Source organism: Grus americana, chromosome 3 (genome assembly GCF_028858705.1).
Source record: "Grus americana isolate bGruAme1 chromosome 3, bGruAme1.mat, whole genome shotgun sequence".
In the NCBI taxonomy this organism is placed as follows: domain Eukaryota; kingdom Metazoa; phylum Chordata; class Aves; order Gruiformes; family Gruidae; genus Grus; species Grus americana.
Genome location: NC_072854.1, coordinates 60536448 through 60552572, shown reverse-complemented (window position 1 = coordinate 60552572; position 16125 = coordinate 60536448). Strand labels below are relative to the sequence as shown.

At 39.9% G+C, this 16125-nt stretch overlaps 1 protein-coding gene across 7 annotated transcripts in view; it reads right to left on the bottom strand.

Annotated features, from left to right (window-relative positions):
• LAMA2 (laminin subunit alpha 2) overlaps positions 1 to 16125 on the bottom strand; it is a 379531-nt gene that overhangs the window by 22424 nt on the left and 340982 nt on the right. For 6 of the 7 annotated variants that reach the window (XM_054819583.1, XM_054819586.1, XM_054819587.1 and 3 more), the window contains 6 exons: positions 15625 to 15749; positions 13366 to 13528; positions 11200 to 11344; positions 6339 to 6477; positions 4672 to 4683; positions 2125 to 2245 (listed from right to left, as the gene is read on the bottom strand). In XM_054819583.1, coding sequence (XP_054675558.1) covers positions 2125 to 2245; positions 4672 to 4683; positions 6339 to 6477; positions 11200 to 11344; positions 13366 to 13528; positions 15625 to 15749 — 705 coding nt within the window. The remainder of the gene's footprint in view (positions 1 to 2124; positions 2246 to 4671; positions 4684 to 6338; positions 6478 to 11199; positions 11345 to 13365; positions 13529 to 15624; positions 15750 to 16125) is intronic. The other variant, XM_054819585.1, reaches the window with a different exon arrangement.

The following is a 16125-nucleotide window of genomic DNA, read 5'->3' as shown; positions in this document are numbered from 1 at the left end:
CACTAATTTACCTGTTTACATCTGGCATCATTAGAATGTTTCTGGAATCCTGTCTTACAGGAAGGCAAATTCCAGTCTTATTTCGGTATATCCTCTTGGATTAAAAATAACTGCTCACAGGTGTTTTTTAATATGAATGTTTTCCATTGAGTTAATACAGTGGGATTTTGCTTTTAAATCAATACAATAGATAACAGCCAATATGAACATAAACTACATTCTATTATTTGTCAAATGTGCCCTGAAAATACGTTCCATTAATCAGTCGTTATTGTTTCATCATTATTGCTTCACTAAGCAGCACTGCTTTCTTGATGACTCAGGCTCATAAATGAAGCACTTGTTGCGCATGGCCCAACTCTGTGGACGTTGGTAGCCATTAACACAATTTAAAGAGTTGAATATGACATCAAATAATAAATCAGTGCATACTCCTGAAGATTTTCTGTAATCACTGCCAATTCTTGTGCTCTTCCAGCCGGGGAAGACCAGTCTATAGAAACAGCGACTTTTTCTAAAGTAACTCCCCATTTTTCAGCACAGTAGAACTGATTTCAGGTATAGAGATAATAGGCTATGCTAGATAAAATCATTGCTGATGATGTTCACTTTTCTCTGATATCTGAGGGCATTTAAATAATTGAGCATATATCCAGTCTTTATCTTTTGCTTTTAATTCACTTCTTTTTAATTATCCTACATATCCTGTTTTGTACAATTAGAGTATTTTATTTAATTCCCCAACAAAATGGTCAATCCAACTAGATTTCAAATCCTGAAACCCTAGAGTTACAACATGACATGAAAAACAAAGTTCTGTCTAAGATTCATAGCAACGGAAGAAAATCAACACAACTATCCTTCTTTCCTATTTAGGAAAGAATCTACAATAAAGGCAAACAAATATGAACTTCTGTAGAAAATTTTTGCTGAACCCAAATTTGTAAGGTTTAAAACCATTTGAGCAATCTGGTTGTTTACAGTTTAGCTTTGTCACAAACCTGAAAACTTAAAAATGGACATCTCATGAGAGATCCATCTAATCTAATATCCTTTCTGAGAGTCCTATTGTGTGTGCTTTTTGCTCTGATGAAGGCCAGAGATAAAAGTGATAAACACAGCAAAAGAGGGTACTCATCTTTATTTTGGCCTGGGCCAGGTTCCAGTCATTGTTCAAAGGAATTTTTCAATGTTTTGCAGAAAAATGTTTGGAGAGCATTTGTTTAACAATAACTAATTTGCTGTGGTGGTATCTGATATGGAACTCTAGATCATACATCTGCTTGCAAAACTACCTTAAATTGTGTACATTTCCAGGGAAGAAATACAAATATTTATTGGGAGACAAATGCAACTGGAAATACTTTTTTATATAAGACTCTTCTTTTCCATGGAAAATTACTATATTCCCTCTCAAACTTAGGATCAGATTCCTTGATTTAGATGCACTGAAAGCCTGTTAATTAGAAGCAGCATCAATTGAAAAAAAATAGATTTGAGTTGTATTTAAAGTTAAAATAATGACATCAATTTGGCTTTTTCTTAGTGATCAGCAAGAAATGTGCCTTCCAGCTCAGTAGTAGTTCGTAACAGTAAGTGCTCTACAGTTCCTATCCTAAAGGTGACTTTGTTTCAGTTACCCCCAAATATACTGTAGTTTTCAAATTACCTCAGATTTTCTGTAGTGATTGATTTTATAAAAACAATTTTTTAAAAGAAAATTGTTTAAATCCTTGTATTTTATGTGTATCAAAAATTTTTAAGGTTTTTGCAATGTTGTCAGTGCCTAATTCTATCCTCATTAAGGTCAATAATTCCCATTTTAGTCAGCTGAAACAGAACTAGACCACTGCCAAGCATTTCAGAAAATCCCACCCTTTAGGATCAGGGATATCACAACTGTACAGGGATACTGTCCAAGAAGTTAGGATCTAGAAAACTGGTCTACTTGCTGATCAGACTAATTCATCTTTCTTTCTTTTAAATAGAAACATTCTGATTTTCAGGTTAGAGCCCTATGTGTGTCTGACTATGCCTTATACAATTAATATGTTATGCCATAAAATCAGAAACTGGAAAACATTTATATCCATTAAGACCAAAAGACATGGAATTCAGACTCACCTCTAGTGTGCATCCTTTGGTTAGACCAACAAAATCAGGACTACTCAAAATATTATATGGTGTCCTTGAAATTTCAATCTCTTTGAGGCAACCTGTATATTTCTTTAAGTTCACTTCAGGCCTAAAAAAAATTTAAAAGTACAATATATTTTCAAAAATAGAATTTACAGAGAACACAGATATATGCGCTTTCAGATGCACAGATGCTTGATTTTTTTTTTTTTTTAATACACACATACACTCAAATGAATACTTCTTGCCTTCTACCACCTATCAGCACATATTGCACTCTGCCTTCCATCACTCATCAAAGATTTAACAGGAGATTCATCTCATCTCCAATTGACAATAGTCCTCTTTTACATTTGTTCTTTTTTTTTTTTTTTTTTTTTTTTGGTACTGCAAGAGTGCTGTCACCTTTGGTGTTTAAATGGAGTGAGCTATGAAATAAGTAAGTAGTTGTTCTTTAGGCAAAGCAGAAAGATGCAAGCTGGGAAATCATAACAATAAGGAAGGACCTTAACTGGAAGTCAGATGTTTCATTCATCTTTTTGCATGCTAGATCCTAATGAAAGAGGAACTTTAGCAGCATACAAACATTTTGGATGAAGTCTTTGCCAAAGACTGAAAAAAAATTTAATTTTATATTTTTTTATGCTTCAGGAATTCTTCATGTTCAGGTGGACTGACATTTGTTTTCTATGTATTTTATATTCCCAGTATCTTTCCTATGAAAACTGCTGCATATTTTCTTGTGGCACAACAATATATTTGACTTTCTTAGGCAGTTAAAGAAAACAAACCACTTGGGATTGTAACAGGATCTGCCTATCCATCCAAGGCAGGAAAATATTGTCCTAGAATTGCAAAGTTCCATGGTTTGGCTCATCAGCTGGTTGCCAGAAGAAATGAGAAAACCCCTGAAAGTAACACCAAAGCTACCATACTTGAATGCAAAAGTATGATTTCCCAGGCCTGGGAACACCAGTGTGAGACCACAACTGCTGGCAACATCTGAACCAGGCTTGCAAGAAGAAAAGCCTTATAAAGTCACTTCAGAAAAAAAGTTGCCATACATCCCACGGAGAGTAAATCCAAAAAGAAAAAAAGCACTAGTTAATTCACTCACAATATTATCCATGAGTGTTGACAATTTAGTAGAATGTCTGAATAATATGAACAGCTCAAAAAAAGAAAAACAGATTTGGAAAATAAATAAGGAGTTAAAACTGTGGAGAGAAAAAAAACCCCAACACTTCAGCTCCCTGGAAGGAAAGAAAAGATTTTAAAGAATATTAATTACAAAATAAAACCATTTTGCACAATTCAGCTGCATGTTTTGGTACTGAAAGCCATTCTTTGCATTATAGCCATTCTAGCAAGCGCGGTGTATTCTCTGGCAAATTTACATCCCCAAAAGTAAGCATCTGGTTTACTAAAATAATACTTATTCTGTTTTATTTACAGTCATGTAGCTATGGTCACCTTTCATTTTTGATTTCTTATTTCCTAGCTCTTCCCCAGTTCCTTCATAGACTCATCTTCCCAGCAGCAGCAGAGTTTTGCCATGTCTTTGTCAGCAGTGCCCAGTCTCCTGTCTTTGCCATCCAGAAACCATTCATTTTCCTACCCCCTTCCTGCCCTGTCCAGTCACAGACTGCCCTCACAGAACAGGCAGTCACCGTTATCCTGTAATTCTCAACCCATACGAACTCTACATCCTTGTAAACCTTTAACACTTGCTCGATGTTTTCCTAAGACTTCCTTTTTTCCCTTGTTCCCTTCCAAAACATACAGAACAAGGTCCAAGCTCTTACAGATCTTGCATAAATTCTTGGCCTTTTTTTTTTTTTTGTTCTTTTTCCAAACTAGGATCAATTTCAAGGGAACACAAGAAAAGATTTCTGGAGCTTGGGAGGAAATAATCTTTCTCAGGATTGGGGGGAAAGCTGCATTTTTGTCACTCACACCAGGAATTAAGCTGCAAAACAGTGGAGTTCAGTTCATATCTGAGCATATGAAAGCAAAAGCAAGCAGTTGCAAAGTGGAACCAGTCAGAAATAGGTGACCCTTCCTATCCCCCTGTTCTTAAACTCGGAAGTGGCAAATTTCCCAAAAATCTGCACCTCACTCTCATACCCTCCTCAGTAAGCACTCCACTGCCTGGCAGCGCCGCGCTCCTCGCCTGACCCGGGACTACGCTGCTCTTACAGCCTGGAGGTCAGAGCCCAAGCGGGCAGTGCAGCTTGCCCGCAGCTTTGCTTCCGAGGCGTTCCAGTGTCACAAACAAACGCAGCTGAAGTAAGCAGCTGCGTGACAAAAATAAAAGTTGTTTGTGTAGGTGTGTGCACAGCGTGTAACATGACAGTGTTAAGCACTTGGGAGCAGCTTTGCTTGTTGCAGCAGGAGCGACTCGCTGAATTAACAGCCTTGGCGTAACAGCTGGTATAAATACTGCCCACACGCTGCTTCTGCGTTGCCGCCTGTGCTTTCAAGCTGCACTTACTAGACACATGCAAGTCATGCAAGTAATCCGATTATTTTTACCTTGCTTTCATACTAGGGTGAGAGAGAAAGGGAAAAAAAATATGAAAATTTCATTAATTGTAGCAAATGATACTTATTAGCAAGGTTCAAAATATTTCACACTGAAGCAGATATACATCATTTACAAACAACACATAATGGATTGTGAGATTCTACAGGCTATAATAATTAACAGGGTCACTCTGCAACCAGCTACCTTAAAATGTAATCTATCAGAGAGCTGTTATAATTTGTTGCTATACTTGGTCACGAGTAAGAGCAAACCATGTAAAAGAATTTGGCAGAACTGACACGACCTGATAATTACAAAGTCACGGGTACCTCAGCGTCTATTGTTTGCAGTAGCTCAGCTTTGCCCTAATCCCCCTTTCACTATTTTTGATTTTAATTTACCATAACATTCATCTTGCCCCAGTGACTCATGAATCATAGCTGTAGGCAAAATGGTTACCACAGGTCCAAGTAGCTGTGGTACACCGATTTTCTAAGCAACCACAGAGGATTTGCTGGAAGATAATTGCTCTAGACATTTTGTTATGCACTGGTGTGATTTCACAATTACATAATATAACGTTATATTTCATGAGTAAAATACATCTTAGATCTTCTTATTGCTGGGCGATTTGACATCAGAGGTCAGTTATTAACCTAATAAATTAACAAATATGTCCATTCTTTTAGCTGCAGAACAGCCCATGGACTAATCACAACAGTTCCTTGTGCACAAGACCACTTCAAGGCCGTCATTATGGCATGTAGCTCAAGCTGACATAGATTAATGGGCTTGCTTCTGTGTTGCTCATCTGTTCATTGTAGCACAGAATTCTCTCGTTCTCCTCATTGCAAAACTGCTGAATATTCATTTAAACCTTAAGTAAGTTTTTCTGTCTATTTAAAACCATGTGATACAGTCACTAAATTCAAGTATCTCTTATACCATTTCTTTAGCTTATTAAAGCTAAAGTTTATCAATAATATTACACAATATTTTAGAAATAAATATTGGGAATTTTATTTGTGTCAGAAATTCGGGATCAGGCTTCTGAAGGGAAAAGGTTGCCATATTTCATTCTACTTACCTTAAATATGTTATTGTATCATATACTTTCATTCCTGAACACAGGCGGAATTTAATCTAAGGAGTCCAGGGAACTTACATCTACAAACACTTTTAAATTATGCCTAAATACAGTATTTTTATAGATATTAAAAGTATTCTGACCCTGATCATGCAAAAACATGCATATCCATTTAACAGTAGTCCCATGAGGAAGAGTTTGTAGTTTAATTTTTCTTCTCATGCACAAAGTAAATGCTTGTGCGTAATTTTGTGGAGGTATGGAGCCATTTCTGTAAGTTGGAAGTCACAGATTCAATTCATCGAATAAAAAAATACTTAAAAAGTCATCTACAACATGGTTCTGCACAGCATCAGAAAGATGTACTGCACCGTTACCACTATTTCCATCATATTTGTGCAATGTAAGCTCCATGAAATACACAGCATATGCAAATAAAGTGTTGGTCTGCTGTGGCAATGTAGGGGATGTTGGAAACTCACCATTCACTTACTGCAAGTGAACTTGAGAAATAGATGCAGAAAATAGGATTACATTGCATTTACATCCCCTTACCAAAGGTAAAGAAATTGGTTTGAGCCATGTTACCTTAGATTTCTCAGGGTTGGCAGTCCCCCAAAATATATTTTCTCATGCCCTTTTAAGTTGAGTCCAAAGTGGCTGCCTGTAGAAGTCGTTGCTATGGTCTCTTCTTCATTGGTGTCTATGTCTACAATTGATATGTTGGCTGGAACAGATTTGAGAATAGTTTCAAAATATCAGACACGAACAATGATGTGTTAACGTAAGAAATCAACAGGGAAATATTTGGAGGGTTAGCCGGTGAGAGGAGAGGCAAGGAGGGTTGTATTGTGCAATCAAGAGACTGGATTTCCTAATTGTCAATTATGGGCAGGGGAAGGCACCCACACTTTCCTCTGTTTCCATAACAACCTGAAAAGCTATAGCGAATCTGTATGCTTTATTTTTGTATTTTCTCTAAACCTGTTTCAATTTAGTATGTTCTTTGTGCCAATGTAATTTGGAGCTAACACTTCAGGACAAATTCAAGACAGAAAAGATCATTTTACATCTAATTTGTGATTTCAGTCCAAAGGTTGTCACTTGAGCAGGAGTTTTTAGTGTAAAAGTTCGTTAAGCATTGTCATTGTGCCTTAGAGACTGGTGATCAGTCACTCTAAACCACTTTCAACCCAAAGCAGTCGGTTGCTGTCATGTCTAATCTCAATCTGGAGTCAGTGATGCACTATATACAACCACCTTATTTAAATGCTTGTTCTGTGTATATTTTTAATGTATGGATTAATACAGAATGCAAGGTTCAATGAGAGAGACAAGGCATGCTGAAATGTGCTGAGCAGCCCCCAAGGAAGAAGAGGATATTCTACCATAGAGATGCAAAGAAAGGGTTCCTTCCTTCCTTCCTTCCTTCCTTCCTTCCTTCCTTCCTTCCTTCCTTCCTTCCTTCCTTCCTTTTTTTTTTTTCTTTCCAGACAGTTAAATGCAAGAGATTGCTTATAATCTACACACACTGCCCCTCCCCATCTACATACCTAAGGAATGAAATGAACCTTAATTTAATTAAAAAAATGTCCAGCCTGATTTCTGGTTAAAGGTGGAATAGATTGAGTTTGGAGATGAAAGACTTGCCACCCTCTTAGGAGATTTCAAAGAGAGGACTGGCTAGAAGAGGTAATGTATAATCCATGGAGAGGAAGGAGCAATGGGAGGACAGGAGTAAGGGTGTTCTCTGATAGAAGCTCTCCCCACAGATGAGTCTCTTGTAGCAGCAGCTGATTAAATAAATACCTTTAAAGAGAGAAGGAATGCGCAAAACCTGAAACCAAACTTCCTATTTTTTAGGAGTGAAAGAGAATTGAATGGGTGATAGACTTTCCTGCTGTATCTTACTCTAAATAGACTAATTTTCCTTTCATTTTTATATTTTTATCTTTTTAAACATGACATGTTTGAATGGCATGAAAAAATTACAATTACGCGACACTGTATTTTATCTTAATACCTCCTGGGTTAAGTATGAACTAAGTTAACTGGCTAACAACAAGGCATTTCTCTTCTAAAGGTGCAGCAAGTATACAAGAGCCAGCTTGGACTCATTTTGACCACTGCTCCAGCTCCCAAGTCTACTTCTTCCAAGTGCCAAGAGAGTGGGTCTGTGTTTGAGATGAGGTCAGGTGGAGAGCTGGCACTGCAGGGGATGGAGGAGGAAGAGTCTGTTCAGGGGCTCCTGGTGACCCTGAAGATTCAGAATGCAGTAAGACTTTAAGACACAAAGGCTCTGAGGGTGTTATGGATTGGAATTAATTTGACTGTATCGGGTTTGGCCGAGATGAAGTTAATTTTCCCCACAGCAGCCCTCATAGCGCTGTGCTGCGTATTGGTAGCCAGCAAGGTGCTGGTAACACACCAGGATTGTGGCTACTGCTGACCAGCACTGGCACACATCAAGGCTGCCTCTCTCCAACATCTCCCCCCTCCCCCCACACCAGTAGGCTGGGGGTGGGCAAGATCTCGGGAGGGGACACAGCCAGGACAGCTGACCCCAACTGACCAAAGTCATTCCATACTGTATGATGTCTGCTCAGCAATAAAAGCTAAGAGAAAGGAGGAGGAAGGGGAGCATTTGTTATTTATGACATTTGTTTTCTGGAGCTACCTCTACACGTACTGAAGCCCTGCTTCCTGGGAAGTGCCTGCATCGCCTGCTGATGGGAAGGAGAGAAAAAATCTTTTTGTTTTCCTTTGCTTCCACATGTGACCTTTGCTTTTGGTTTATTAAGCTGCCTTTATCTTGACCCATGAGTTTTTTCCATCTTATTTTCTCCTCTCCCTGTCCTGCTGAGGAGGGGAGTGATAAACAAGTTTGGTGGGCACCTGGCCTCCAGCCAAGGTCAACCCACCACAATGGCTCAGGTAAGATTCTGCCAGTCCTATAATTAGAGTAAAAACAATCAAACAAAAAATTTTGCCAGCATGGTAGCCAGCATTCTTTGCAATCTTATCAGATGCCACCACTTCACATTTTGCACAAGTAACATGTTAGTGGCGCTTTTAAAAACATTCCCAGTTGCTTCCATGCAGATTCATATCATGACACTCTGCATATCATTAGGGAGTACAAAATGACTGTTGTGTTTGTCTACTGAGATATGGTACTATGAGTACTGAAGTCATTGCTTTTTTTAAGTGCTTTGGGACATGCTTAGCAATAGACGACTGTACAGCATGAAAGCTATTGCTGTCCTAACAAAAATCACACAGGCTTTTACTATGATTTTGAATAACATCAGGGAATTGATGAAAAAGCTTCTATTTTCCTCACTCAGAAGCATTTTAGAATGTAATTTATGCAACTACAAAGCAGAATTATGCCTGAAAATTAAGTTACCCATTCATAAAAATTAAAATTAAATCTGTCCAGGGACATCAAGGGCAACAAGAAAAGCTTCTATAGGTACTTCAGCGATAAAAGGAAGACTAGGGAAAATGTGGGCTCTCTCCAGAAGGAAATGTGAGAACTGGTTATCCAGGATACGGAGAAGGCTGAGGTACTCAACAACATTTTTTGCCTCAGTCTTCATTGACCAGTGCTCTAGCCACTCCACCCAAGTTGCAGAAGGCAAAGGCAGGGACTGGGAGAACGAAGAACTGCCCACTGTAGAAGATCAGGTTCGAGACCATCTAAGGAACCTGAAGATGCACAAGTCCATGGGACCTGATGAGAAGCATCCACGGGTCCTGAGGGAACTGGTGGGTGAAGTTGCTAAGCCACTCTCCATCATATTTGAGAAGTCCTGGCAGTCCGGTGAAGTTCCCACTGACTGAAAAAGGGGAAACATAACCCCCATTTTTAAAAAGGGAAAAAAGGAAGACCTGGGGAACTACAGGCTGGTCAGTCTCACCTCTGTGTCTGGCAAGATCATAGAGTAGATCTTCCTGGAAACTATGCTCAGGCACATGGCAAATAAGGAGGTGATTGGTGACAGCCACCATGGCTTCACTAAGGGCAAACTGTGCCTCACAAATTTGATGGCCTTCTACGACGGAGTTACAGCATTGGTGGATAAGGGAAGAGCAAGTGATGTCATCTACCTGGACTTGTGCAAAGCATTTAACACTGTCCCACATGACATCCTTGTTTGTAAGTTGGAGAGACATGGATATGACGGATAGACCATGCAGTGGATAAGGAATTGGCTGAATGGTCACACTCAAAGATTTGCAGTCAATGGTTTGATGTCCAAGTGAAGACCAGTGACGAGTGGCATTCCTCAGGGGTTGGTACTGGGACCATCTATGTTTAACTTCTTTGTTGACAACACGGACAGTGGAATCGAGTGCACTGACAGCAAGTTTGCCAACGACACCAAGCTGTGTGATGTTGTCAACATGCTGGAGGGAAGGGATGTCATCCAGAGGGACCTTGACAGGCTTGAGAGGTGGGCCCATGCAAATCTCATGAAGTTCAACGAGGCCAAGTGCAAGGTCCTGGGCGGAGAATGGATTGAGAGCAGCCTTGAAGAGAAAGACTTGGGGTTGTTGATGGATAGGAAGCTCAACATGAGCTGGCAATGTGCGCTTGCAGCCCAGAAAGCCAACCATATCCTGGGCTGCATCAAAAGAAGTGTGACCAGCAGGTCAAGGGAGGTGATTCCACCCCTCTACTCCGCTCTTGTGAGACCCCACCTGGAGTACTGTGTCCAGCTCTGGAGTCCCCAGTACAAGAAACACATGGAGCTGTTGGAGCGAGTCCAGAGAAGGGCCACAAAGACGATCAGAGGATTGGAGCACCTCTCCCATGGAGACAGACTGAGAGAGTTGGGATTGTTCAGCCTGGAGAAGAGAAGGCTCCAGGGAGACCTTACAGTAGCCTTCCAGTACCTGAAGAGGGCCTGCAAGAAAGCTGGAGAGGGACTGTTTACACAGGCATCTAGTGGTGGACAATGGGTAATGGCTTTAAGCTGAAGGAGAGCAGATTTAGGTTAGATATTGGGAAGAAATTCTTTACTGTGAGGGTGGTGAGGCACTGGAACAGGTTGCCCAGAGAGGTTGTGGCTGCCCCCTCCCTGGAAGTGTTCAAGGCCAGGTTGGATGGGGCTTTGGGCAACGTGGTCTAGTGGAGGGTGTCCCTGCCCATGGCAGGGAGGTTGGAACTAGATGGGCTTTAAGGTCCTTCCAACCCAAGCCATTCTATGATTCTATGATTCTGTGATTCTATGATTCTATGATTCTATGATAAAAGGCCTGTTTGACAGTGCAGTCACTCACATGCAACCCACCACACCTGTAATCTAAGCAAAACAAGTTGCTAAATCACTAGAAATTCATGCTCCCAGCAATTTGGACATCATCTTCCCCATGATTAGATGGTTAGCTGTACTGCATAGGTAACTGGGAAAGTCACGGTGTTAACACCACAGGAACTCACCTTGTTTTTGAATTCTTGACAGGGTGAAAGATTTCCATCTGCCATCATTATGATTGTGGTTGCTGATAACAGAAGCTGTACCTGAACCCAGATCATAGCTGACTTTTATACGCCCACCGCTGAGTTCTACACTCATGAAATCTTTCTGTTAATGAAAAAGATTAGATACACAAAATATGACTCTCATTCATTTTGGTAAGAGGCATATGACATTAAATAAACACTTTCTTTTCCCGGTTGACAATAGACAACTTTTTTCAAGCTTTTTAAAAAAATCTTCTCAGGCATTTACTGCCCAGGACTGTAATGTATGAATGTATGCTGCCAACAAGTTCTTTTTTCCCCTTTCCTTCTCCTTTGGATTGCTAATTTAGCTGAAGTTTTGCTGAGATGTCTGTACTTTTATTTTCTTTGATTGAAGACAAAAATACACATTATAATTACCTGAAATGAATACTCAGTTTTGAGTATATGGCTGTACTACAGATAGTGTATTTACTACATAGCTAGATTTAAACTTGCAAGGTAGAAAACAACATTAGTAAAGATGGTAAAACTGGCTGCTTGTACTAGGGTTTCCAAAGAGTGCTCTGTACTGATGGAGCAATAGAGAGCTATGAACTATTTTCCTCATCAACCACTGACACCAATATCTAAGCTGTAAATGAAGATGGCTGACTGGAGCAATGGTATATGCTGCAGTATCTGCAGAAAAAGAGCTGGCAAGATACAAATAGCCAGGGAACTGGATAGCACGAAAGGCATTAAGTAATGGTGGAACGATGATCTAGGCATGAATGTAACAGAGAAATTTTAATTATAATGTTGCTTATGGCCAGTTCAACCTGTGCTCAGATCTAGGAGGAATGAAAATACTTTACCATGTGCTGAATACTTATGCAAAAACTGTGATAATAATGTTATGTATATGAACATAAATTTATGTTAAGAAGAAAAGAGTAAAATTTAACAAACTCAGTATTCTAGATGCTTACGCATGTCTATCCATGCATCATGAGAAAGAGCATCCTCAAAATCCCCAAACAGTGGGGCAATATCTTAAGAAACAAATTGTATCAGGAACCAGTTGCCTTCCAGCTTCCAGTATTTTTCAGAAGTTCAAGTGAATAATTTTTTCTAGAAAACTACATAAATTAATAGTAATTACACAAAATCATCTAAAATAATTACATTAATTATACTTTCAATATTCAATTATAAAATTAATTATAAAAACTACATAATTACTTCATTATCATAATAAAATTATATCTTTTACTATAGTCAGTCAGAAGGAGCACACTCCTACTCAATAAATCCAGCAATTCTGATAATTTTTCCCAAAACACAGGCATCTGAAATAAGACGGATTTACAAACACAGTTTTTGTAAAAGAGTGAGTACTCAGTAATTTTTCAAGAGAACTGGTGTACATAACTTCTGGCCCACATAAAAAGGCTATGGAAAGGACTCTGTTCCCAGTCAGGCTTGCAAATCAATCTTGATCAGAGATGCTGAAGCTGAGTTATTCCCAATTCATGTAAGGATCTGGCCAGAAGTCTTTATAAATAACTTCTCCCTGTTACCCACACACATTTGATAATGAGTGTGAATAAAAATCTTGAACACCTTTATAACTAATGTTTCTATTCTCTATTTTATCTGTAAAGGCACTATTTGTAGACCTTGTAAAGACGTCATCACCATCACATCCTGTTTGTTGCACCATTCGGTCCCTTTTTACTGCCACTCACATTAAACACAAACTTTTTCTTATATCAGTAGGACTTCTATTTAAGACTTGTCTCTTCCCATATTCTCTGTGCCCTCATACTATGATACTTTAAACTATGATTGTGTAACCACAACTGGCAATGTTTGCACAGGTAAAGATTTGTGATAAATGAAAATTAATTAATAATTTCAGAAAAACTGGAATTCCCCTCAGTCTAACATAATGCTCCCCAGTCAGTAAACACTAGGTAGTCAACTTCCACACTATAATATTGTCTTCACTTGGACAGCGTGGAGCATCATACCAGACAACATTATACCAGGACAGTGCTACATTCAATTCCTATTTGTTTTCATAATATGATGACTTCAGCCATTGTAAAGATGGTATAAAACCTGTAAGGAGAGTGGATGTTAGCTGATTGTTCTTACCAAGTCATCAGTAGCAAGATACATCAGCAGGGCGTTCGACGAGAAGGTCCTGAATTTGAACATAACTGTGGAAATATTGGGGTTCCAGCGGATCGGGCGGCTCACCATGGCGTAGCTGTCGCCATCGAACTGGACGGTCCCTTCGCTGTCTGCCACCTGTGGGCTGAAAAGGGGCAATTCCAACAAGATTCCTTTGCCATGTGAGGTGAAAAAAAAAAAAAAGTAGGGGGAAAGGGGAGTGAGGGGACGCCTCTTGGGAGTCTTCCTGAACTTGGTTTGATTTTATATCAAACACTTGTTCTAACAAGTGAAGCTATAAGGTCAGCTCATTGGCTGTGCAACACAAAAGCACAGGGAAGACGGAAGGAGGAAGATGGAAGCGGAACCTGTCGCATGTATCTCATGGTCTGTAATGACTCATTTTGCAATCCTCTGTGTAAAATTGCATTATGTACTCTTTCATCTTGTAATAAATCTTGGTTTTGTTATTGTTAGTGATTTATTTTACAACTTCTAGAGGGTCACAGATGAAAACCCTGGAAACTGATTCTCTGTTTACCCACCAATTACAAACACCACAAGAGCAGAAGCATCAGTCCCTCCAGAGTTTTTGGTATTCCTGTCATTACAGAACAGAAAAGATCAGGCTTTGAGATTGTTTGATATGATTTTCATTATAGGCTCTTGTCCATTTCTCTCACACAGAATATATAGCTGCAAGACAGCAATCTTTTGGTTTAATCACAAACATAATTTTGAACAAGGAACCTACAAGCTAGGAACATGTTTTCCATTATGTTGGCACACATACAAGGATCTTGAATGTAGTCCTTTCACCCTCCATAGCTACATTTAAGAGTTAAGTTTTTGCAAATAGATTTTGCAGGAGAACAGGACTCTTTCTGATACTGGAACAATGGGTTAAGGTAAAAGGGAGCTTTTAATACAGTTTTCTACAAATCTCAAGTCTAGCATTCTTTTTTTAATCTCCTTCCCACCCACCCCCACTCCAAGCAAGCAGATCTACACTATCACTAATGAATGAGAAAATTAAATTCAGGCGGAGATGCACAGAAACGTGTAGGCATTTCCACTAGGACTTGCTTGGGACTGAAATGCATATATCCATCATCACGCTCCTTAAATTTCCACCTAAGTGTCATGGGCCTACATTTGTAGTCAAGGAAATGCACCAGTATTTCCAAAATTGTTTCTGTTCACAACTGCAATTTCTATCATTTTCAAAGGGCTAAGACATAGCAGGTTGTCAAACTAGCAGCCTAGTTTTGAAAACTAGCCTACTCTGACTTCCCTGACTGGGTCTATAATTATTTTACCTGATGCAACATGAGCTCCATACCATATACAAACACTGCCAAATTCCCTAAAAAACCAGGAGCATCTAAGAGGACAGTGCTGCTTTCATGCAGTGGGTCACTGTGAAAGTCATAAACCATGAACAAGGTTGTGAGTGACCCGGAGTCTGTCTTCTTTACATGATAATTCCCAGGACTGTGCTGTAGTATAAGGTGGTGCTGCTGTATAAGGGTCCTCAGCTTTTGAAGCTGAGACATGGCACAAGAAAGTGTTTGAGACTAGTTTGGTGGGAAAGAGGAGTGAAGATGGCTCACAGCTCTCTAAGGAGAAGGACACATCCAGAAAGGAAGTAACTTAAGTTGTTTTAAAATTCCTGAAGAGACTTCTGAGCCTACGTATGTGAATCCTGGTCCTGCCTGGATGGGCCATTTGCCCTGTCTGGAACCACAGGTCACTGACAAGGACAGGATTTCCCATTCTCTTTTGAGAAAGGAAACACCTTTCTCTAGTGTGGGTCTCCGCTCACTGCACTGGTGGCTGTGAAAGCCACCTTGAGGCATCTGACCCCACCCCATGCTGCAGGCACCCACACCACAGCTGTCCATGAGCCAGACTCGGTCCCACTGTGGATCTCACCCTCTCCCATGCTTTGACTAAACCTGGTTACTGGTTAGCAGGAGTCTTTCCCTCACAGCACTGTTATACCGTCTTAATTTTGTTAAGACACAGACCACGTTTACAACGCAGATTGGATGCTTCCCCTCTTGGTGTAATTGCAAGCTAACTTCATAGTTCCTACAACTCTCAGCATTGCATACAGACCACAGCTGTCTCCTGAAACTTGATGGCTGCTGTAGAAATTCCTGCTGCTTAGCACAGAATGCAGTGTCACCGCAGACAGGCTCCCAAAGCAGCATGAGAAACAGTCAGTGCTTTACCTACCTGACGGCACATCCTTTGCAGTCACCTTCGATATCCCTGAAATTCCACAGTCCTATGGGCTTGCTGTCTAGAAAGGTTTCACCCATGCAGCCAGTGAAGGTGGTGACTCTTACAGCGTCTGACTTCTGCAATAGAAAACACAAACCTCATTAGAATTCAATCTGAAGTGATCTATTGTGTCTGAAAGTGTACCTGGTATGGAAATCACAAATACCAGAAGATACTTCTTAATATTTTAAATATCAAGAGTAATATTTAATCTGACAAGCCCTCCTATAGAACAACTGATCTGCAAAAATGTGAACTAATCTATGTATCAGTCAGGATGGAAAAGCCCATTTATACTTGAGACTCTGGGGAAGGCCTTGGCAGATCAATTCCCGGCTTCCACATCACCATCAGCTTTCCTGGCTATTCAGAGGGCTGCCCGCTCCCACTTGTTCAAGGTCTGTCCGGGTTCTTGTTTAAGACTTCATAAAAAGGGCTATGAGGAATCTTGTC